The sequence below is a fragment of the Synchiropus splendidus genome, chromosome 3 (assembly GCF_027744825.2).
Source record: "Synchiropus splendidus isolate RoL2022-P1 chromosome 3, RoL_Sspl_1.0, whole genome shotgun sequence".
NCBI lineage: Eukaryota > Metazoa > Chordata > Actinopteri > Syngnathiformes > Callionymidae > Synchiropus > Synchiropus splendidus.
The window spans coordinates 33,110,812-33,133,675 of record NC_071336.1 but is presented as its reverse complement, the minus strand read 5'-3'; the positions used below and the strand labels follow the sequence as shown (position 1 = coordinate 33,133,675).

Here is a 22,864-nt window from a genome sequence, read left to right as displayed (position 1 = left end):
ATGTCGATAAAACCCTGTGATTTCACTGGTCTGAGGCTCAGGTTTGACAGCATGAAGTTTGTTTACATGAGGAATAACATATTCCAGTAATCACTGACTGAGATTGGTTGACTGGACTGCACAGCATCATGGGAAGTAACTGAGTTGGTGTTCGCCTGTTTATCTCCATAGAATTTGGCCCCTGCTTGTGTATTCCCGGTGCTGTGACCAGCTGTGTAGCCGAGGTGCTGTCTGAGCCTTTTCTAAGGCTGGTACGGCGAACACCTGCGTATCACTTTGAACACAAGTGAGACTACTGATCAACCTTCACCAGTCTCAACCCTGCCTTCCTCCTCAGGACAACTGTGTCCCATGAAAACACACACACAGACTTCATTTCTGTGGCACAGTATTGATCTACACATCATTGTTTCTAACTATTAAGACAAACATCCAAACTCCCCGACCAGAGATATGGGAATTGGGCTGTCGACATGTCTTGTTTAGTCAGACAAAGGTCACATTGATGTCACGCACTTCTGCCATTGACAGGCAAACAAACGATAAAAGCCCAAGCTTTTCTCACTCCGTCGCTGAAGAGTTAACTTTTCGATGCAGCTCATTATCACCAGGTATGTGTGACCTTCTCAACATGTCTCACCACGTTTCCGCCGTGCGGTTAAAACAGGTTGCTTTTCTCTACCTGATCATTTTCCCAAGAGTCGCACAGAGAGTTGAAAGCGAGTGAATTAGCACGAAAGGCAAGAAGGAAGGAAACAGCAGGTCTGAAGCGTGTCGGCGCATGCTGCAGGGACTTGTCATGAAGTCGTGATAAGGAGCTTTGTTCACGATGACGTCAACACAAAGGCAGATTGATTTATGTGCGATTATTCTGAATCACTTTTGATATCAAAGTGACCTCATCAGATTACTTCCTCCCACGCCCTTTTCAAATGAGCCTACTTTTCTGGAAGGTCATGCTCAACCTTTATCTCCGACTCAACCATTCGTTTTTGTGTTAACTGTTTACACTCACTTCAGTTTTGTCGTCATCATCTCAGCTTGACAGACATGGCGAGATGTTCTGGCAATATTCAATTAGGTGGAAGCCCAGGGACAGTTCCAGGAGGAGTGGAGAGGTTACAGAGCCGGTTTACTCTATAGTTGATTTACGAGTTGGAATATGATCATCCTTAAGCACCATGGACAGTTCTTAAACACATTGATTCCAGGAGTGTCCCCTATTTTCGAAGACACCCAAAACCCATTCATCCAGTCTGTGAACTCACCTCAGTTCTCGGTCAACATCACGTCGCTCGTCTATGTCTATAGTGAAAGGAAAGTGTGGGCCTCTTTAAATTATCTGCTGCCCCCGCGACTTCAAACTTCTATTGTTGGAGGAAAATGATTATTTCTGGTGATTTGTATTTTTCATGGGTGCTGAAAATGACGGTTTAAATGGCACATGAGGGGTTGAAGGTTTTACTTTTTGAGAAGAACATTATTGTAAGGATCACTTCATGGATGAATGGTTGGACTTTACTGTTCGTTGTCTTCAGTCCAGGCTGTTTCCAGCCATTTCATTCTTTCGGTGTCAACTTCGTCTTCCATCTTGCCATTTGTATTCAGTTCACTTTTTCAAACTTTCTCGTATGAGACGCTCACGGTATTTGTGCGCAACAGACAAAAGTGACCTACAGTAGAAAACGTCATGATAAAATAAAAAATAAAAAAAGGCAAAGTAAACAAACGCTTCAGTGCGCAGAATGGTTACCAGACAGTTCATTATTAACTCTGATAACGGTCATGCGCGTGGTCGAACCTGATTGCAGGCGGTGCGCAGTGATTGGTCCAGAGGATCTGCGTGCGCGCTCTGCGTCTAAAAACCGCCGCCAGTGCTCGGCGGCGCCAGAGTGTGTTTGTTTGCGTGTGTGTGTGGCGGGGTGCGTGACGACTGCAGCATCTGGAGACAGATGGAGAGACGATGGATCATCTGCATCATCGCGAGCGCTGCCATCGTCGTCGGCTTAGGACTCGGACTCGGACTCGGACTCGGACGGTCCGACACATCGCTGCGGACCTCCTTCATCAACACATGTCAAGAGTTCAGTGGGTGAGTGAAGAGTCCGTCCTCCTCGATTACGCGTACACCAGCAGCTGGGTTGAAGCATGTGTTGAGTTTTCTGACCCGCTGCTGTCAATCATTGACAGCTGCGTCAAACCGAAAGTAAAAAAGGAAGAACGAGGTGTTTAAAGAATCTATACTGAAATCATATTTTAAGTTAAGCTCATGAGGTTTCCACTGGCCGCTCCGGTTTCCTCCCACAGCCTAAGAGAAGGAGAGTTTGATGGTGGCTCCAAATTGCTTTCACTTGTCTATGTGAGTGGTTGTCTACGTTAGATCAGTGGACTTTCCAGGGTGTCCTCCACATCTAAGTAGCTGAGAATGACTCCAGCTCCCCATGACCTCATAGGAACAGTGGAAAATGAGTGAATGAAACACACACAGAAAAAAAAGAACAGTCAACAAGCACTAAAACAAATCCAAAACTCTGGCTCACAGAACTAGTAACTGCTGCCTTGTGTTCCTCAGATATAACTGTGAGACAGCGTGGCAGGAGTTTGAGAAGGCCTATGTGGGTAAGGACTCTTGTTCGGTCCCTCCTGAGGCCTACAGCGATCTGATGACTGCTGCGCCGTTCCAACCGAACTGCAACAACGTAAACGTCCGCACTATATAAATGTGCTTGTGATGTCCTGTCGGTGAAATGGCAATGTTTCTGTGCGTCAGATGATGCTGTGGAGCAAAACCAAGGACATTGTCAGTGATATGACGACCAGGAGGAAGTGTTTTACGCGGCTGGAGTCGACCATGCTGGGGGCGGCGCTGGACAACAAGGTCTGGTGTGGAAAAGAGGGCAGCAAGGGTAAGAGGGACGACTTTTGGGGGGAGTATGTACCACACCTGGCTCCTTGGGTGAGGACATCCCTATCGCGCTGAAATCCAGCGCTCATCCTTGATGTCTTCATCTCAGGCACCATGCCTGACCATCTTTTTGTTGCGCTTCACACTGCAGCTCCAGTTTTCCTTTAGGTCTGTCAGTCCAATTATAGACCCTTCTAACGCCATTTTCCAGAGAGCAGCAGGTGCCTGACTTCTAGTCAGTCGACTCAGTCTTTGACTCAGAGGCCTTAACTCGCTGTTGTGCCACCTCTGCCGAGTCAGGGTGACCTCACAACCACCGAGATCGATGCCTAACCCAGAGCCACCTTTACATCATGTCCTGTGTGCAGTCTTGACCTACATCATGTCCTCCTAAACCGAAGCCTCCTCCAACTTGCGTGGCCCTCATTTTTGGTATCCTTCTATCTGTCTACTACTAGTCCTGCAGAGTCTTGTGCCTCACACTGCTGTGTCCACATCCCTGCATCATCATGTCCGACAGCAACCTCCTCACCTCCCTCCCCCGACAGTACCAAGTCCAGGCAGTTCCTGACTGAGGCTATTGTTTGGGTTGACCTCTTTGACCCACCTCTTCCCACAGATGACCCACATTTGAGACTTGATAGTACAGGTATTTTCCAATGCCTGTAACAAGTGGTGTCATCTGAAAGACACGCCAGAGTAATTGAAATGCTTTGAGGAGGACCCAAAAATAAATCTCCTCCAGTCTCTGAAGTGCTCTCTGTGTCCACCACTGGTGAAATGATCATTCCTTTTACCCATACACCTGTTCTGTCAGTGGATCTCCTGTTACTGTACTGGCAAATGAAGTCAGGAAACCCACCTGCAACAGACCTGAAGACACGTGAACTCGACCTGGATGGTTCAACTGGTGCCACTTCTGGGCCTCCCCTCAAGTGTTGTGTCTCCTGCTGTCACATGAACAGCACCAATAAAGTTTACCTATTTACAGTAGTTTAACGGAAGTGAACCCTGTGGAATCACATTTCTGAAGGGGGAGGGCGGCATCTGAGCGAGGCGACTTAATATAGATAACCTTTGACAGACGGCAGACCAAAGCAGGGACTTGTCAGCGGGTCTGGTTAGAAGCTGAAATGAGAGCCGATGTGTAGTGTTGGGCCCAGAAGATGCATGTAGGAGGGAAAAACTGAGGATCTAAGAGCCACCCATGCAGCACAGACTCAGAGGGGCAGATCCAGTATTTGGAGTTTCAATAAAACCAGCATTTGGTGTAGCCAAGAAAACAGATCGGTGCACTCTTTAGTGTACTCAGCTGCGATGCAAAGTCATTCAATTATGATTTACTGTTGAGCTGTGGGAAAACACAGATCACAGACGTCACTAGACACTTGATCCTGCTTACTCGCATAGAGTTATGTCTCTGACATGAAGTGAAACTGTCTTCTTGTAATTTAACTTTGTAAAGTTTTTGAGTCTGAAGTGAGCAGGATCCTGTGAGGCTGACACTGGAGTGATGTGTCACCGTGTTCTGAACCAGCAGGGGGCGTGATAGACAACGATAATTGAGGCCAGGGTGGCAACAGTTGTAGTAGTGAATGTGAATACATGTTTTTAAATCGAAAAAATGTCTTTTTGATTCAAGGTTTCATTTTTAATGGAAGGAAATTGGACTGGACTGTTGTTTTTTTTAAATGTGACACCCAAAAGAAAGTGAAATGCTGAGATTCTGGCCTATATAAGTGATGTTTTTGGACCTATTATGACTAGCTACTTGAATGTCCAATGTTTTTGAGTCATTTCTGGATTATATAACCAAGTTACGGCCAAACATTTAGATTATTTCCACAGAGCTGCTCATGGCATCTGGTGAATTTGAGGCAGTGTGAGCAGCCGAATGGTTTCTCCTTATTCATTAGCTCTCCTTGCATCGTCTTGATTTTTGAAATTGTGATTGGAGATTTACATTGGCTGCTCCAGCAGCGTCTGGGAGACACTGTCCTACAGTCTGCTCTCGTCAGCACTCAAGGCTCTGCAGTGCCAACCGGAGGAGACATCAGAGAAGCGGCTGTGGGCTGTTTGAGAGTGCAGTGAAGTTGTCACCCCCCTTTCCTGGCTCCGTCTACGTACGGGACCTGAATAGAGAGTAGTTTGGTGCACACAATCTGAACCCTGTCCTGACAGACTTTTATTGTCTTTGCTTGTTGTGTTTGGTGGTTGAGCCGACAAAAATCTTAAAAAGAAGAACCCAGACCCAGCTTTACATGTAAGGACTGTAACTGTTGGCTGTAAAAATGATATCAGTCTTTAGTCCTAAGTTCTGAGCTGGACTCCTGGCCAAGGCTTCTTGTCTTCTGTCATCCAGCTGGGACTCAGTGTGATGCCTCTACTGGATGTCACGTGATTCAAATCCATATTCATGGTCTTACTAACTGATGGGTCTTTTACTTGTGTTTCATTTTCACTCCCTCTGCCCAAAACAGCTTGTTTTGTTTGTCCTGGCTTTGTTGCAGAGATCTTCACAGAAAGCTGCCCGAAATGGGACGCGTGTGTCAACAACCCCCAGCGTTCTTTTTGGACCAAAGCGTCGGCTTCGGTGAGTGCCACGTGAAATCCTTCTTCACCCTGACCCAAGCCGTCGTGTTGTGCTTGTGAAGCGGCATCTCCCAAGGTGAAGCAGAAATGTCCCACAATGTTTACGGAGGCAGACAAATGTGGCACAGTGTGTCGGCTCCTGATCAATGAGGCTTTGTGTCGGTCTCCATGGAGATGCATTCCTGGTCTTCTCCTGAGACGGCCACTCTTCTCTGTGGTGTGTGTTTTAAATCTCCAACTGGCACAGAAGCTTCTGGAATATGTTTGAGGACCAGGCTGCTATGGCGACTTCACATGTTGATGGTTGAATATCCAAACATTCCCCAATGCTTAGTTTGCAGAATCAGCCTGCGGCAACGTCACAGTGATGCTGGATGGGTCACGAAAAGAGCCTTTCGACCCCGCAAGGTAAGTGTTGTGGTCACATTTATAACTCCACGTTCCTCTCAGTGTGAAGAGAGAGGGTCTCATTTTCACTTTGCCAGTGAAGGTTCACATTAGACTAGATCAGAGTGGGCTGAGAGGTGTGGTCACCTGACCAGAAATGGATCGCTATTTTCCTTTGACTTTTCAGTGATTTAGGGAATACAGGACAATAATGTTGGAGGGCACGAGGACTGGACCCTGGGGTATACCAGCTTTTACAGCCCTGACATACAAATATACAAGCGATAGTATCTTATTCATTTGTGAGTAGGACTGTCAAAGTAAACATGTTAAGACAGACACAAAGTGAATATTTGCAATCTATCATGATTGAAAATTGTGATGTTTTGTCTATCCTATTTTAAGAGCCTCTGAGATACCAAAAAAGACAGTGATCTAAGGAGTCCAGTAGTGATTGGTAGACGAGGTATCATGAAACAGTATTGCAGGGTTGATGAAACAGTCTCCTCATTTTCAGAGGCCACTAGATGGCGCTCTTGGTTTAGAAATGATGTGAGGTTTCATTGAATTACTTCAGGATCAGAATCGGCTTTTGTAGGTCAGTGAGAATCTCACCAACTAGGTGAGTAACTGTTGAAGTCCAAACATTTTACAGCAGACAGCTTCTTCAATCTGAAGATCATAAGATCTCCCTACCTCTTTAATTGTGTCCTTCCATCACACTAGCGCCTTTGGATCTGTCGAGCTGCCGAGGTTGAAAGCTCCAGCTGTCATGTTCCTCACGGTGGTACTGGTCATGAACTCAAATCCAGAGTAAGAGATTAATGTTTTTGGGGAAATGACAACAAAAGACTGTGGAGAAACGACACAATGGCTTTTGTCTGTTTAGGTCAACATGCAGTAGCACGTCACTCCAAACATTAAAAAACACCCTTGATCCTGGTGTCAGGTACGACTGCAAGGAAGTTCAGAGGTGAGTTGAACAACAGGACTACAGTCCAATCACAAACAGGCAATAAAGCAGGATAAAGGAAGGTGACAGATGGAACAGAGAAAACACAGTCAGATCTAGATTTCATAATGGATAGCATTTTGCTAACATGCTGACGATTGCTAGCATCCACATCATCTGCCTCTCCTGCTGTCATCCTTTGGTCTCTCTCCTTTTTTTCACTTGATTCTTCATTGCCAACAATTCCTGCTTCAGTTTGAGAACAGTGCCAACACAGTTCTGCTCTCGTTCCCTTGGTAGACACGTGTATGTCTGGTATCTTGAAAGCAGCCATCAGTATGGCACCATCATCATCGCTGTGAATGTAAAGAAAACAATGGAGAGTTTCCATTGCAACTATAAAAACATGGTCAAGCAACTGGGATTCTTGGACCCAATTGACCGACTTTATGTTTATGATAGGCTCATCAAAACAGCAGGTAGCTGGTTGCATAATCCTCCAGAGTGAAGCTGTGTGAGCTGGACTTTGGAACCACACAAACGTTGTTGACCTCCTTCTTCCTCTTCAGATCTCGGATCAGTCAATGTGCCTCAGACACTTCCATCGCCTGTGACAAGTGTTGGTGACACTCCAGGTGGTCACAGTTAGGGAATCTCTGCCACCTCACTGGGGAGCCTTTACACCTCAATACAGTAATACAGTTTTAATGAAGAGAATAATGTGAGTCGTTTTTATTAAAATGTTCTGATTGTTCAGAAGACCTCTGTGTCGTTCATTTGAGCTCAGACCTCCTCTGCTGCCCCTCTGTGGCGCAGAGGTGAACATGCCTGTCCTGAACTTTATTCTCAAATGAAGTCCATTTTTTAAAAGTATTTTTGGTCAGAAATAAACACTTCCTAAAGACCACTTTTCCAGCTTCAAATTCCAACACATGATTCTGATTCTGATTTTTTTTTTTCATGGTTGACTTCATTATTTTTAACTGTCACCATGGAAAAATGTGTTTTGTCTCCAGTCCACTAAATGATTTTAGGTTGTCTCCTCTATATTTTTTTAGTCTGTAACCTGAAGCCATTACCGATAATTATAAAAATATGTTTCCCTCACCCTTCAAAGTGTTTGTCAATAACGTACATTCTTGTGGATCCTATTGTTCCTGTGTATTAGCCCATTACTCCTCATCTACAGTTCTAAAATGTCCATCTGCAGACATGGCAGTTGAAGAGAAACAATGACTGTCTTCATGCTGAACTGCAGTGATGGGTGGATGAGGTTTCATGACACAGTATTGAAAGGTTGTTGAGGTTTCATGAAAATGTGGAAATGAAAAATGAAAATGAAAATCAAGGTGGTCACTAACTACAAGCCACGTGCCCCCCACAGTCTGAACAACCTCGCTCTTGCACAGGACCTTAACAACTTCTATTGTCGCTTTGAGCAGCCATTTTGCACCAACACCTCTGTGGTCTCTCCAGCCCCATGTTCCACTTTCAAGCAAAGGACTGTGCTGTCTCTTAGTGACACAACTAAGACCAATGATGTCACTGAGACAGCAAAGATCACAGTCACTTTTGATGAGCCACCCCCTCACCTCCCCCCTCTTCCTCTTGACATCATGGAGCAAGACGTGCGCACTCAGTTCAGGAGGCTGAACCTTCGGAAGGCGGCAGGTCCGGACAGAGTTTCCCCTGCCATCCTGAATCATTGTGCTGCTGAGCTGGCTCCAGTGTTCACTGACATCTTCAATGCTTCCTTGGTGTCCTGTCATGTTCCTGCCTGCTTTAAGTCCTCCACTATCATCCCTGTTCCCAAGAAGGCCAGGATCACAGGACTGAATGACTACAGACCAGTGGTACTGACGTCTGTGGTCATGAAGTCCTTTGAGCGCCTGGTTCTCTCTCACCTGAAGTCCATCACTGCTTCTCACCTGGACTCATTGCAGTTTGCCTCCAGAGCCAACAGATCTGTGGACGATGCAGTGAACCAGGCCCTTCATTTCGTTCTGGAGCATCTGGACTGCCCAGGAACCTATGCCAGGATCCTGTTTGTGGACTTCAGCTCTGCCTTTAATACAATTCTTCCAGCTCTGCTTGAAGACAAGCTTCGCCAGCTGGACGTGCCTGACTCCCTCTGCAGATGGATTACAGACTTCCTGACCAGCCGAAGTCAGCGTGTGCGGCTGGGGACGACTGTCTCTGACACTCGGACCCTCAACATCGGGTCTCCTCAGGGCTGTGTTCTCTCTCCATGGCTCTTCTCCCTGTACACTAACTGCCGCACCTCCAGCCACGAGTCCGTGAAGCTGATCAAGTTTGCGGACGACACCACCATCATCGGGCTCATCTCAGATGGAGATGAGTCGGCTGACAGGAGGGAGGTGGAGCGGCTGGTGTCCTGGTGCAGCAACAACAACCTGGAGCTCAACGCCCAGAAGACAGTGGAGATGGTCATAGACTTCAGGAGAGTAACAGTTTCTCTGTCCCCTCTCATGTTGGCTGGTTTATCCATTCCTATTGTGGACTCCTTCTGCTTCCTGGGAACCACCATCAGTGAGGACCTCAAATGGGAGCCAACCATCAGGTCCCTCATCAGGAAGGTCCAGCAGAGAATGTTCTTTCTGAGGCAGCTACGTAAACTAGGACTGCCGACGAAGTTGCTGGTGGAGTTCTACACAGCCATCATCCAGTCCATCCTCACCTCCTCTATCACCGTCTGGTACAACAGTGCCACCTCCAGGGACAAGAGCAGACTGCAGCGCATCGTACGTTCTGCTGAGAAGGTGATCGGTTGCAGCCTGCCACCTCTTCAGGACCTGTGTGTCTCCAGGACCCAGAGACGTGCAGGTGGGATCAGAGCCGACCCTTCTCACCCTGGACATGGACTGTTTGTTCCTCCTCCCTCTGGCAGGAGGCTACGGTCCATCCAGACCAGAACCTCCCGTCACAGGAACAGCTTCTTCCCCTCGGCCCTCAGACTGTTGAATTCATGAACAGCCTTGTTGTAATGTTATTCTATTTATTTTATTTTATTTGTTTTTTTTGTTGCACTTTATTCCAAGGCACTTTCCTAGTCAGTGGGCTCCCCACTGACCATGGCAATAAATTTGATTCTGAATTTGATTCTGATTCTGATATTCGGTGGCCCCCAGATGGTGCCGTCTGCTGTAAAATGTTTGGACTTGAACAGGTATTTCAATGAAACCTCGCATCACTTTTAAACCAAGAGCGCCATCTAGTGGCCTCTGAAAATGAGGACACTGTTTTATCAACCCTGCAAGACTGTTTCGTGACACCTCATCTACCCATCGCTAGTGAACTGGGCTGAGCTTTGAGGGATGAAGCTGGGATGCCTGAGCAGGACTGTGAGAAGGAAAGACTGGAGATGAAGCTGGAGATGATTCCACAAATTCCTGATGATTTGGAGGCTGCACCAACCTCGAGGCAGAGGTGTATGAAATAGTGAAGCAGAGCTGAGATGTCCTGTACGAGCGATGGAGGAATTCGACATGAGAGCAGGATTCCCTCAGGGATGAAAGAGTGCTCCGTGGTGACAGTGAAGATGAGTTGTAGAGAAGAGGCAAGACAGAATGTGTGTGTGTGAATGAGAGAGAGGAAGGAGGACAGGTGAAGATGACCGAGTAGTTTGTGAAACCTGAAGATTTAAATGAAAAATAATAAAGATAAAGAGTCATGGAATGGAGTGCAGGCAGGGTGGGACATCGCGGGATGACTGAGGGTGATCTGTGACAGCAGAGTGGCAGCTGACGTGACGGGGACGCTCTATTGGAGAGTGGTGAGAAAAGCTCTGACCATTGGTCTAGAAACAGTAATGTAGCTCCGACAGTGAGACAGGAGTCGTACTAAGAAGAGTCAGAGATGATATATATATATTTATTCTCATTTGTGCAGTCTGAGTTTCGTATCAGAAGGACTCCAACTAGACGGCGACAGTTCGCCGACAGCGGCACAAGAAACATGTCAGAGTGGAATCACACTGCTGTGTCAGTGCGCCCCGTTATTAACATGTTCAATGTGAAAAAATAAATATCTCAAACGAAACACTCACCAAGCGCTAAGCCTGTGGTGGCCGTCGGATTGGCAGTGGCGAACTTTCTCCGCCTGGTTATCTCGCCATTGTAGATGCAAGGGTGGAGAACAGCGCGATGCGCGCCGGAATGCCACCAAACATCTGTGGTTTCATTGATCTGAAGCTAGTTTGCCCACAAATATCCTCATATGTTTAAGCCACAGGCTTCCAAGAGTGTGGACAAGTCAACGTGAAGCCAGCTACAAGGCCTCGCTGTCCCCAACTCGTGATCTGATTGGCTCTCGCAACTATCCATCAACTATATGTGTGCGTTCACTCTGAGGGCACATGCGCCTGCACTGTTGCTGCTGAAGGCCTTGGACATGACGACACACGCTAGCTGGATTCTGATTGGACAAAAACTCAAAAATAACACTAGGATATACTATGACATGAGTACGATTATTATACATACTAGAGATCATATATTTTGGGTAAATACATGAAAATGAAATTCTCTTTTGTCATAAATATGCTCATGATGTCTGGTTATATTAGCTCAGCAGAGAAGGCCTTGCTGGCCCTGACGGCCCTCTCAATTGGTTTCCATTGACGTGAACAGAGTGAAGCTGTGTGAGCTGGACTTTGGCACATCTATCCAACACTACTGCAATATTTGTTTTTATTTCTCTCTATCTGAAATACCATGACTATGATGTCTTCATGGCTCATCCGGTTTCTTTTTTATGGTCAACTTCACTATCTTCTAGGGATGTCTGTCTGATATGCCAGGATTTTCCAACAGTCTGGTTCCAACAGTTTCTTCTTTTATTTTTTTTCAGTGTAAATAGGTGCATGATGTCTCAATGTTTTGTGGGGAAATAAGAGTCTCTGCCTCAGTCTATGAACGGACAGTAAAACAGTAAATCGAAACGGAAAACAGGCTCAAGGAAACTCAAAAGCGATAAATGGCAAACTCCAAAATGAATGAGTGAACTGTGGTGGTGACATACAACAACAATGAGTGCAGCTCAATGAACACAGTGTTGTGTGTCTTTCCTCCTCCTGGGGTCTCAGTCAAAGTGGAGTCTGTTTTTCACACTTTATTGAATGAAGGAATGAATGCATGTTTCATTCAGTGACCTCTGATACATTGTAATTACCTGGCATGACAAGTTACGTGACATTTGTTTTTCCATTCTATAACATGGCTACAATATTGTTACATTGCATACAGTTCAGTCAGTATCTCCCCTCACGTTCCACAGAGTGAAGAACATTTGGGATCATTTCCTATGAGGAGGAGTGTAAACAAGAGTCGACACTTGGTTGAGGATCAAAGAGTGAACTCAGTTCAGACTGGAGTTTCCTCCTGCTCATCTGAGGCTGGAGACAGATGGGAGATCACCAGCTCCTCCACAGGTGCTGGGAGCTGCTCTCTCCTCCTGGTGCTGCAGACCACAGTCAGGACAACAACACACATCGCCACCATCGCGACACTGACCAGCACGGACCTCACGAGATGGTGATCCACCTCTGGCTCCCCGAACATCACCAGGGTCTCAGATCTGAACACACAGAGACGGTCTTTCTCAACCAGACACCAGAACTGCCCACTGTCCTCCACAGAGACGTTTGTGATCACCAGGCTGGTGTTAGAGACGTAGATGCTGTCTGGTGGGAGATGCTTGTATATTTTCAAGACTCTCCCTTCAGTTCTGTTGGACCTCATGAACCAGCGAACCTCACCAGTCTGTTTCCAGGTGCCACACTGTAAAGAGAGGATTTCCCCCCCAGTGAAGAGCAGCACAGCAGGAGGCTCAGACTCAGGACACACAGACAGATCATATACATCGTGGGAGCGATCACTGTGGACACAGGTGTATTCCCCTGCATGGTTCAGCGTCAGTGACGGAAACATCAGTGTGTAGTTGTCACTGACTCTTTCACCATCCATCACTGAATTCACCATCCTCCACTCGTGTGTTTGGTTTCCACTGGCGCCTGAACAGTTCAGCTCCAGACTCTCTCCCACCAAGCGGAGGATATTCTTTGCTGGTACATCAACAAGGAATCCACTCAGTGTGTCACACCTGTGCTGGCTCTTCTCCAGGCAGTAGTAGGACATTAACCCATGACTTCTGACGGCTGTGATCAGAAGAGATGATTTGTTCTTGACCCGATGGAGTGTGTACATAGCAGATACATCATCATCATCGATTGGAGCTAATGCCCAACCTCCTTTTTTGTGACTGCGATATTCTAAAGCCCACTGGACACTCTGGTTTGGTCCCACACCGTCACACGTCAGCTCCAGGGTCTGTCCTACAAACGGGGTGGATGTGTGCAAGGTCATCTTCTGCTTGCCACAGATGAGGAGAGTGGAGTTCCTCTCGTGCGTCAGCTTGCCCCGGGTCCAGCACTGCTCCTGGTACTGACCCGAGTCAGACACCTTCAGACCGGATATCTCATAAGCAGCATCTCTCACCAGGCTGGAGTTACGGAGCTGTGTGGAGTTGAACAGGAGCTGCCTCTCCTCACTGGTCCACCTTGAGATGGAGCAGTAGTCGGCTGGTTTGTCGAAGATGAAGCGATGAGATGTACCTTCTCTCTGGAGGACCTCAGCGTGGATGTTGGAGAGCAGCGCCACCAGTAGCAGGACCTGTGCAGCCACAGCCATGTTGTCGTCTGTGAGTGATTCATCTCTGACTGATGCTTTATAAAACAAATCTCAACACCATCAGCAGCTTGCTTCCTGTTTGCTGGTGTGAAGAGTCGCCATATTACAGTCAACTCACAAGACATCACATGAAGTGGAGACGTCCAACTTTCCATTGATGTATGACATGCACTTAGAAAAGGAGGGGGAGGAACAGAGAGCGCTGGTTTGCAGAGCGATGGACAGAATGTTTATATCATTAGAAGAAGAGCTTGGCAAACAGTGGCCTGGGGGCCACATACGACCCTTTGTCTTTGCTTATGGAGCCCTCATGAGCTCAGAGCAAAAGGAAACGGTACTTGTTTCAACATTTACCACAGATGGAATTCGAAAAATGATTCTTTCTTTTGTAACTGTTTTCCATCCCCCTTACCTTGTAACAGTTACATTTAAATGTAAAGTAAAAATAAGTGTTGACTCTTACAAGAATCACACACACACACACTGGTGGCTTCTTTCTCTTGGCCTGACACCTCAGTCCATATTGTGGTGAAGCAGCAGCTTCTGGACTCTGATTGGTGGAAGTGGTCAACTTTATCAGCAGGGAGACGATAAGACGCTCTGCATGCTACTTCCTGTTAGCTTTATCAGATGTGAAGAGGCGCAGGAGCTGATATTCACTACTAAGCCGATGAAAGTCAATCACCACGAACAAAGGTGTGTGTGTGAAGTGTGTATTGTGAAGCTAATAACCTGATATTTAAAGATCAATTCAGTGTCAGCCAGTCCATCAGTCCAGTTTCAAACTAACATCCACTCGACTCTGATCCACCTCTTTCTCTCGCTCTCTTCTCTCTGCTGCGGCCGAGACAATGTGGTGGTCTTTGTGTTGGTCCACAGCACAGAGGTGACAGATGACCTGCTGATCAGTACGACAGAACATCTTCTTCTCCTCATCGTGTTGAGGGCAGAGGATCTCCTGGAGCTGCTTGGACGGCTGGACCAGCTTGTGTCTCCTGAAGGCCGGAGCATCTAGATGAGGCTGGAGGTGTTGCTCATAGTAAGAGGTCAGACACACCAGACAGGACTTGAGGGCTTTCAGCTTCCTCCCAGTGCAGGAGTCACAGGCCACATCTTCAGGTCCAGCATAGCAGAGGTCAGCAGCTGGGGATCCAGTCTTCTTCAGCTCCTCCACTAACTCTGCTAACATGACGTTCTTCTGCAGGAGAGGCCTCGGGGTGAAGGTCTGACTGCACTGAGGACACTGGCAGATGTTCCTCTCACCTTCTGAGTCCCAGTAACCTTCAACACAGACCTGACAGAAGCCTTGTCCACAGTTGAGAGTGTTGATGCTCCGATCTCTGAGTCACATGATTCGACCTGTTGGTTCCTCCTTCCGTCAGAGTTCCTTGAAACCAGGTGATGATTCCTGTCAATGATTCAACCCTTGACTATTCATTGTTTTGAAGTGACTTGGTTTTTGCTGATTTTCTTTGAGGGACCTCAGTGATCTTAAAAATGGGTTCAGTAACATCTGCTGCTGCTGAATCCAAGCCTAGAGAAAAAACAAAACACAGTTAATGTCCACAAAAAGGGAATATTTAGCATTAAATTGATCAGAAAAGAAGAACTCAGCCTTGAATGAAGAGTCAAATGAGAAGAGTGTTTGGGTTAAAGGTGACCTGAGCCTCAGAACATTTAAAGCTAAAGTCAAAAGTCAAAGGAAATAGATGAAAAAAAAACAGTTAAATGTCCCACATCAACAGTATCGGTCTCCATAAGAGCGTTTATTGAGTCCAGGGGTTGAAAGAATGAAATATAACACTGCTGCCAGATAAAGACGACAAACCAACGACACAACTGTGAGAGGGGAGCAACTCACACACCTCCCCAACAACTCGCTGTGAATGGAGTCAGCGTGAGTCAAACAATGCTGATGGTGAACTGATAACTTTATTTCCTGTGATACCACAGTCACTCTTCTACCTAAAGTGCTTCAATATCATATTTGTTGGTTATAAATGAATCTGCCTCTGAAATACTCTGGATGGTTTCTGAATAGACGATCAACGTGTGACCCACAGTTTAGCTCGATACCTTGTTCATGTTGACAAGATAATGGACTTTTAAGAGGGGGCGGGGGGAAGGGACGTAGTAGGGCTGGTGGTAGCCTTGGTGACATTGTCGACCACCTTGACTGGCTGTCCACCGACTTGACTCTGGCAGGAGTTGAGCATGTCATGGCCCCTTTTTTTTATTTTGTCAGTTACTTCCTGCTCATGTGTATGTTTTTTGTCTTGACAGTGTCATGCGCGATCGGCAGCTGCAACCAATTCCACTGATGAACCTCCACCTCTTATGGAGAAGTTGGCGGTTGATGCGGCGCCTTTTTGATTGCTCTGTTGGAGGCTTCCTTAGGTATTTGCTTTGTACTTGGTACTTGCGTCCCATTTGTAAACCTTGTTCATGTGACTGTGGCTGGATGACCCTGGGTCAGTCCCTGGTCGAACATCCAAGTTCTGCCTCTTCATCTGGAGTGAAGTTAGTTCTCCTGACCACGAGTGCTGGAGTGTCAACAGGAGTGTGAGTTGTCTCTCCTCTGTAATGACTCTCATTGAGCTCAGAGGCCTGTGACCTTGAGGCTTCATCTGCCTCCTGTATGTAAGAGATGATGTGCTTCAGTAGTTCTGTTGATGCTGTCTCTTCTTTGACTTGCGGTGACTCACGCAACCTCAACTACCACTTCTTGATCTATTTCTGACATTGATTGATGGGGGCCATTATTATTATTATTGTTGTTCTGATGATTAATATGATTAGTAGTAGTAATTGGAGCAGTAGAAGTATTAGTATATGCCTCAGTTTGAGAACAGTCACGACACAGAAAAAAAGAAATGGACAGTTGCATGGCTTATTGAACCCATTGAACCAACTTTATGTGCCTGATAGGCACATGCAAACAACTGATAGTCTCAGCAGATGCCATTAAACCTTTTTTCAATAACATCTTGAAATGAATAATGTGATCTGTTTTTATTAAAATTTTCTGACTGACTGCAGGCTGACAAACATTCAACAGACAAAGAATTTCAGTTAAATCTCATTATTATCAGTGCACAATTACTTATATATTCTCAATATTGAAATTAATGAAAATTTTAAGGTGACGCCTGTGTTGTACATCAAGTCTTGTTCCGATGAAAAATATGACTTAGGAACAAAGGCGCCATTTTGACTAAACTGTTTGAACTTGGGACCTGAAGTGAGTGGGTGGTTTCTTGGAAATCAGGAAGTCTCCTGGCATGAACACTGCAGCCTGCCCATTGGTCCCTAGTGCTGTGCTCATGGAGCTCATAGAGCCTGTCAGGGGATATATATCTGTCAGTGTGTGGGTGAGTCACACTGCTGCAGCAGCGGAAGACAAGACAGATTGTTTTTCTTTTGTTTTAGTTTTTTGGGATTCGCGAAAAGGATGGGAAATTACCAAGCTACGATGGAGACTGGTGCCAGTAGGGACCATATGGGGGGTTTGGGAAGGGACGCTATGAGGCATCCGAATTTTGAAAGGGATGCCATGAGGGATAAGGCTAGGGATTTGGAGAGGGATGCTATGAGGGATAAGGCTAGGGATTTGGAGAGGGACACTGCAAGGGACAAGGTTAGGGATATGGAGAGGGACGCTGCAAAGGACAAGGTTAGGGATATGGAGAGGGACGCTGCAAAGGACAAGGTTAGGGATATGGAGAGGGACGCTGCAAGGGACAAGGTTAGGGATATGGAGAGGGACGCTGCAAAGGACAAGGTTAGGGATATGGAGAGGGACGCTGCAAGGGACAAGGTTAGGGATATAGAGAGGGACGCTGCAAGGGACAAGGTTAGGGATATGGAGAGGGACGCTGCAAGGGACAAGGTTAGGGATTTGGAGAGGGACGCTGCAAGGGACAAGGTTAGGGATTTGGAGAGGGACGCTGCAAGGGACAAGGTTAGGGATATGGAGAGGGACGCTGCGAGGGACAGGAATAGGGATTTGGAGAGGGACACTCAGAGGGACAGGGAAAAGGAAGCTAAGACAAGGCCCAAAAAATGGTACCAACAATTTTGAATTGTAATTGGATTCTCCTTCTGGCTGTCGTTATGGGGATGCTTCTTGCAGAAACTACTTTCAATGACGTTGATGGGTATGTAAAGACCTAAACCTCATGTTAAGACAAACAGCCTTAGAGAAGAACATCTACTCCTGCCTTGACAACTGATTTACTTTAACATGTAGACTCAATGATTGCAGCAGGGATGCAGTATTTCTGATATCTGCTCCGCCACACAACAAATACTTGCACATAAACAAAAGCCAAATCATGTCTGTCCCAGCCGAGAAGAGAATAAAACTTTGGCTACTCTTTGTCCAGATTGTGTAATCCAACTTCCATCTACTCGTCAACCTTTAATTCCTCCTCCGACACAAGTTGGGAAGAAGGCTTTGTCCCTTTCAGATGGTGATCCCTGAAAAGTGGTTGGGGCATTGGATCGGGTGACAGAGCCTTGATACTGAATAGAAAAGGTAAGCAGAAATCTATTCTTTGCATAATGACTGAGCTTTGCATATTTCTGTTCAGCAAAATGAATCATCATCTGTCGCTAACTTTGATTCTATTTAAGTTCTGTAACTTAGTATTTGATCGTGGTACTTGATTGGTCTAGCAAAACTGAGGGCACAAAACGGACTACAGCTCTTCCTGTCTCTCCTGGATCCTCTGCTGGATCCTTCCTCGACTCTGATCCACCTCTTTCTCTCGCTCTCTTCTCTCTGCTGCAGCTGAGACAATGTGATGGTCTTTGTGTTGGTCCACAGCACAGAGGTGACAGATGACCTGCTGATCAGTACGACAGAAGATCTCCTTCACCTTATCGTGTTGAGGGCAGAAATGGGTTCAGTAACATCTGCTGCTGCTGAATCCAAGCCTAGAGAAAAAACAAAACACAGTTAATGTCCACAAAAAAGGAATATTTAGCATTACATTGATCAGAAAAGAAGAACTCAGCCTTGAATGAAGAGTCAAATGAAAAGAATGTTTGGTTAAAAGGTGACCTGAGCCTCAAAACATTTAAAGCTAAAGTCAAAAGTCAAAGGAAATAGATGAAAAAAACCCAGTTAAATGTCCCACATCAACAGGTTCGGTCTCGATAAGAGCGTTTATTGAGTCCAGGGGTTGAAAGAATGAAATATAACACTGCTGCCAGATAAAGACGACAAACCAACGACACAACTGTGAGAGGGGAGCAACTCACACACCTCCCCAACAACTCGCTGTAACACTAGGCTAGTTGTGGATTCTGATTCAGGATGGGCTAAAAGAAGGAAAACATTTCTGTGCTGCCTAGTGAGCTGTGTAAAACTCATACGTTGTCTAAATCTAAAACAAAAAAACTGAAATATTTTTGTTCTACATATGAAACAAACATTAAAATTAGGACCTGAAGCAGGAATATACAAATGGTCATATTTGGCTTGGTTGAAGCCGCCATTCGTATGGGTCCCTTGTTTTTTGAATTCCAACTGCAAAAATAGCTACTCAGAAGCCTGTTGGATACATTGAGGATATGTTTCACCACAGAGTGGGAAATAGATAAGGCAAATTTCAATCATCCAAAAGAAGAACCTTGATGCCAATGACACACATTTGTACTCTTCACTTCTTCTCCCGTAGCACCAGTTAAAGATTCTTTTACAGAAGCCAGCAGCTGCCGCTTGAGATCCAGAAGGAACGTCAGAGACGAAGAATGATGACGGAGATTGACCTTGGCCTGAACACACTGATTAGATACTGATTAATTCTCACACATCGGTGGATGCATTAGCTTTGTAGTCAACCTCTGTCCTTTGATTACACATATAGGATAACACATCTTGTATTTCCGAGCGTTAATCTCGCCTTACACATATGCGTCAGTTTCCTCCTGGAGGCCTGAGTGCTCCTGATATGGATGCTGAGTGTGCCTCCCACTCTAAGGTTTTATAGCATCCCGGGTGTGGTCCCAGCCCTGATGAGAAGCTAAAGGAGTTGAGTTGGTGACGGCCAAAAGGGGGAGACATAGTTAGATCCATCCATGCACGTAGATATCAATATATATGTATTGTATTGGCTGCTCACCGGTGAGCAGATAGATTTGTGATGATTCAGAGCTCTGCTTGAGACAAAGAGCCTTGGAGAAGAAAGTCTTCTCTCGGCTTGACAACTGCACTGAGGCCTGCGTTTTGCCTCACAACACATTCTTGCACTGAAACAATAGCTAACTCATGTCTAGGGCAGTCCCAGCCAAGAAGAGGATAAACTGCTCTGCTCTTTGTCTGTGACCCAATAAACTTCAGAAAAGTACTTCTATCTGTTCATCATTCTTTGACCCGTCAAACACAAGGAGGGAAGGGCGTCAACCCTTTCAAACGCATCACATGCCCTCGAACTCAAGCTTCGGACGTCCATCAACACACATGTAAGAAGTTGCCACCGTCAGAGATCAGTTGACATGAAGCAGGAGGCTTCACGTCAGCATCACCACAGCGCCAATGAAGTCACTTCAGTCTGAAGTACTTCAGTTGTCGTCCATGTTGTGCTGTGTGTTATTGTGGGCTTGGATTCTAGACATTCAATCATGTGACTCCAATCACTGAAATAAAGCTGTGGATGAACCGTGTTGCTGGAGTGTGTTTTTTTCTTGTGGTGACGGGGTGTGGAGTGGAATGTTCAGGAGAGAACACACCACCAGGGGTCGCCAGTCAAGCTGTGAGTCCCTCCCTGAAACACTTGGACGCAGTGGTGGGTGGAGCAGTGAAACCGGACGTTCAACTCTGAGGAGCAGGTGGATGGAAGAGAGACCAATACTGAAGGGGGTGTCAGGTTACCCCGGGTCCAGCACTGCTTCTGGTACTGACCCGAGTCGGACACATTCAGACCAGATATCTCATAAGCAGCATCTCTCACCAGGCTGAAGTTATGGAGCCATGTGGAGTTGAACAGGAGCTGCCTCTCCTCCTCGTCGACTGAGAGTGACTCGTCTCTGACTGATGCTTTATAAACCAAATCTCAACCCCATCAGCAGCTTCCACTGTTCCTTCCTGTTTGCTGGTGTGAAGAGTCGCGATATTACAATCAAGACTTCACATGAAGAGGAGACGTCCAACAGATTCAACTAGCGTCACACGTCTTTCACTCAGAGCAGGAAAGACTCGGGAATGACAGCTTCCCACTGATGTATGACATGCACTTAGAAAAGGAGGGGGAGGAACAGAGAGCGCTGGTTCGCAGAGCGATGGACAGAATGTTTATATCATTAGAAGAAGAGCTTGGCAAACAGTGGCCTGGGGGCCACATACGACCCTTTGTCTTTGCTTATGGAGCCCTCATGAGCTCAGAGCAAAAGGAAACGGTACTTGTTTCAACATTTACCACAGATGGAATTCGAAAAATGATTCTTTCTTTTGTAACTGTTTTCCACCCCCCTTACCTTGTAACAGTTACATTTAAATGTAAAGTAAAAATAAGTGTTGACTCTTACAAGAATCCCACACACACTGGTGGCTTCTTTCTCTTGGCCTGACACCTCAGTCCATATTGTGGTGAAGCAGCAGCTTCTGGACTCTGATTGGTGGAAGTGGTCAACTTTATCAGCAGGGAGACGATGAGACGCTCTGCATGCTACTTCCTGTTAGCTTTATCAGATGTGAAGAAGGCAGAGGAGCTGATATTCACTACTAAGCAGATGAAAGTCAATCACCACGAACAAAGGTGTGTGTGTGTGTGAAGTGTGTATTGTGAAGCTAATAACCTGATATTTAAAGATCAATTCAGTCAGTGTCAGCCAGTCCATCAGTCCAGTTTCAAACTAACATCCATTTTCAGTGGGACCTTGTTTGAGAGAGGAACCAACACAACTCAGAACTGTTTTGGACTTTTGTGATTCTGCTTCCTGACCAGTAGATGGAAGCAATGTGAAGGTGAGCTCAGCTCGTTTGGGTGGGACTGAGCAGCCGAGTGGTCTCTCTGTCAGTGTGAGCGTGAACTCTCCCAACCTTGCCTTGCCACTGGAATATTTTTTAATATAAATGGTTTTCCAGCTAATCTCTTAATACAGGTGGGCAGTAACATTTAATAGGGGGCCACATTCCATGCAGTGACTGAGGTGAGGAGCTGTCAAGCCAAGAGGACAGAAGAAATAGTCCTGAATTGAAATTGAAATCTGCTTCTATTGTTTCAATACAGGGAGAAGATAAGGAGAAAAAAGTCATTATACCACAATGTTGAATGCTTCAAATATACAACTCGATCAAACGTAGGTTATTTTTATATAAAGATTGTCGATATGAATCATCAAAATTGAAAGATTTTTTTAAAGTTGTGTGAAAACTAAACTTGGCCTCATGAGTGCTGCATAACTTCAGGCTACAGTGACCCTGGAACTTTGTCTAGGTCTGTTCTAACATAATAAACATTCTAAACTTCCTCCCTCTCCTCAAAATGCACGAGCATGTCAGACATCTTCAGTGGAAGGACGGGATTCAGTTCCTGAGGTTCTGACTGGGGCTTGTTTTCATAGAGAACTGACCTGAACTCCTCATTTCTGCAGAGACGTGGCTGGATGTGAGTCTCATGCAGGGAGAGAATGAAGCTGACACACCTCTGATCAGTGACTCATCAGGTGTGGCACCAGGTGACCTGGACTTCTCTGAGTCCCAGAGATTCAGCACCAATGCAACGCTCCAAGTCTCATCTGTCAACAGGTTTCCAGCTCACAGTAGAGTTCAGAGGCCATCAGAGGTTTCGTGTTTGTTTCTCTTCCATCCACCTGTCCTCATAGTTGAACGTCCAGTTTCACTGCTCCACCCACCACCTGAGTCCAAGTGTTTCAGGGAGGGACTGCTTGGCGACCCCTGGTGGTGAGTTTTCTCCTGAACATTCCACTCCGTAACCACAAGAAAAACACACTGAAGCAACACTGTTCATCCACAGCTTTATGGCAGTGACTGGAGGCTCATGATCAATTGTCCAGAATCCGAACGCACAATGACACACAGCACAACATGGACGTTGGACTTTAGTTAAGATGTTATGTGTGAATGAACAACCAGAGTCGTGACAATACAAACACCAGGATTTGTTATTACATCCAAATTGACTTTCATCTCCGGATCTGCTGATGTTCTCGTATGAGACTGCAACTTCAACTTTTCCCTCTCCTCTCCACCTCCCAGTAACAACATCCAGTCAGAGGCTCTTTACTCAGGACCTGATAGTAGTAAGTGAATCTGTCTGGATGATCAGAAATAGACTGATTCCATCTATTGTCTCT

At 46.0% G+C, this 22,864-nt stretch overlaps 2 protein-coding genes across 4 annotated transcripts; one reads left to right on the top strand and one right to left on the bottom strand.

Annotated features, from left to right (window-relative positions):
- Nucleotides 1–533: 533 nt before the first annotated feature.
- On the top strand, nucleotides 534–7,641 carry LOC128756570 (ADP-ribosyl cyclase/cyclic ADP-ribose hydrolase 1-like). 3 transcript variants are annotated; one of them, XM_053861211.1, is made up of 9 exons: nucleotides 534–611; nucleotides 1,953–2,092; nucleotides 2,573–2,699; nucleotides 2,771–2,906; nucleotides 5,416–5,498; nucleotides 5,832–5,905; nucleotides 6,611–6,697; nucleotides 6,774–6,857; nucleotides 7,406–7,641. In XM_053861211.1, the coding sequence occupies exons 2-9, from the start codon at nucleotides 1,953–1,955 to the stop codon at nucleotides 7,461–7,463; spliced, it is 789 nt and encodes a 262-aa protein (XP_053717186.1). In that variant the 5' UTR covers nucleotides 534–611; the 3' UTR covers nucleotides 7,464–7,641. The 3 variants fall into 3 exon arrangements, with proteins under 3 accessions (XP_053717186.1, XP_053717184.1, XP_053717185.1); XM_053861209.1 differs by having other exon boundaries at nucleotides 538–611; nucleotides 1,949–2,092; XM_053861210.1 differs by having other exon boundaries at nucleotides 573–611; nucleotides 700–2,092; nucleotides 7,406–7,639.
- Nucleotides 7,642–14,312: 6,671 nt separating this feature from the next.
- Nucleotides 14,313–16,053, bottom strand: LOC128755995 (tripartite motif-containing protein 29-like). The gene is made up of 2 exons (XM_053860117.1): nucleotides 15,963–16,053; nucleotides 14,313–14,824 (listed from the first exon to the last, which is right to left on the bottom strand). Exons 1-2 carry the CDS (start codon nucleotides 16,051–16,053, stop codon nucleotides 14,313–14,315), a joined length of 603 nt encoding a protein of 200 aa, XP_053716092.1.
- Between the last annotated feature and the right edge of the window lie 6,811 nt (nucleotides 16,054–22,864).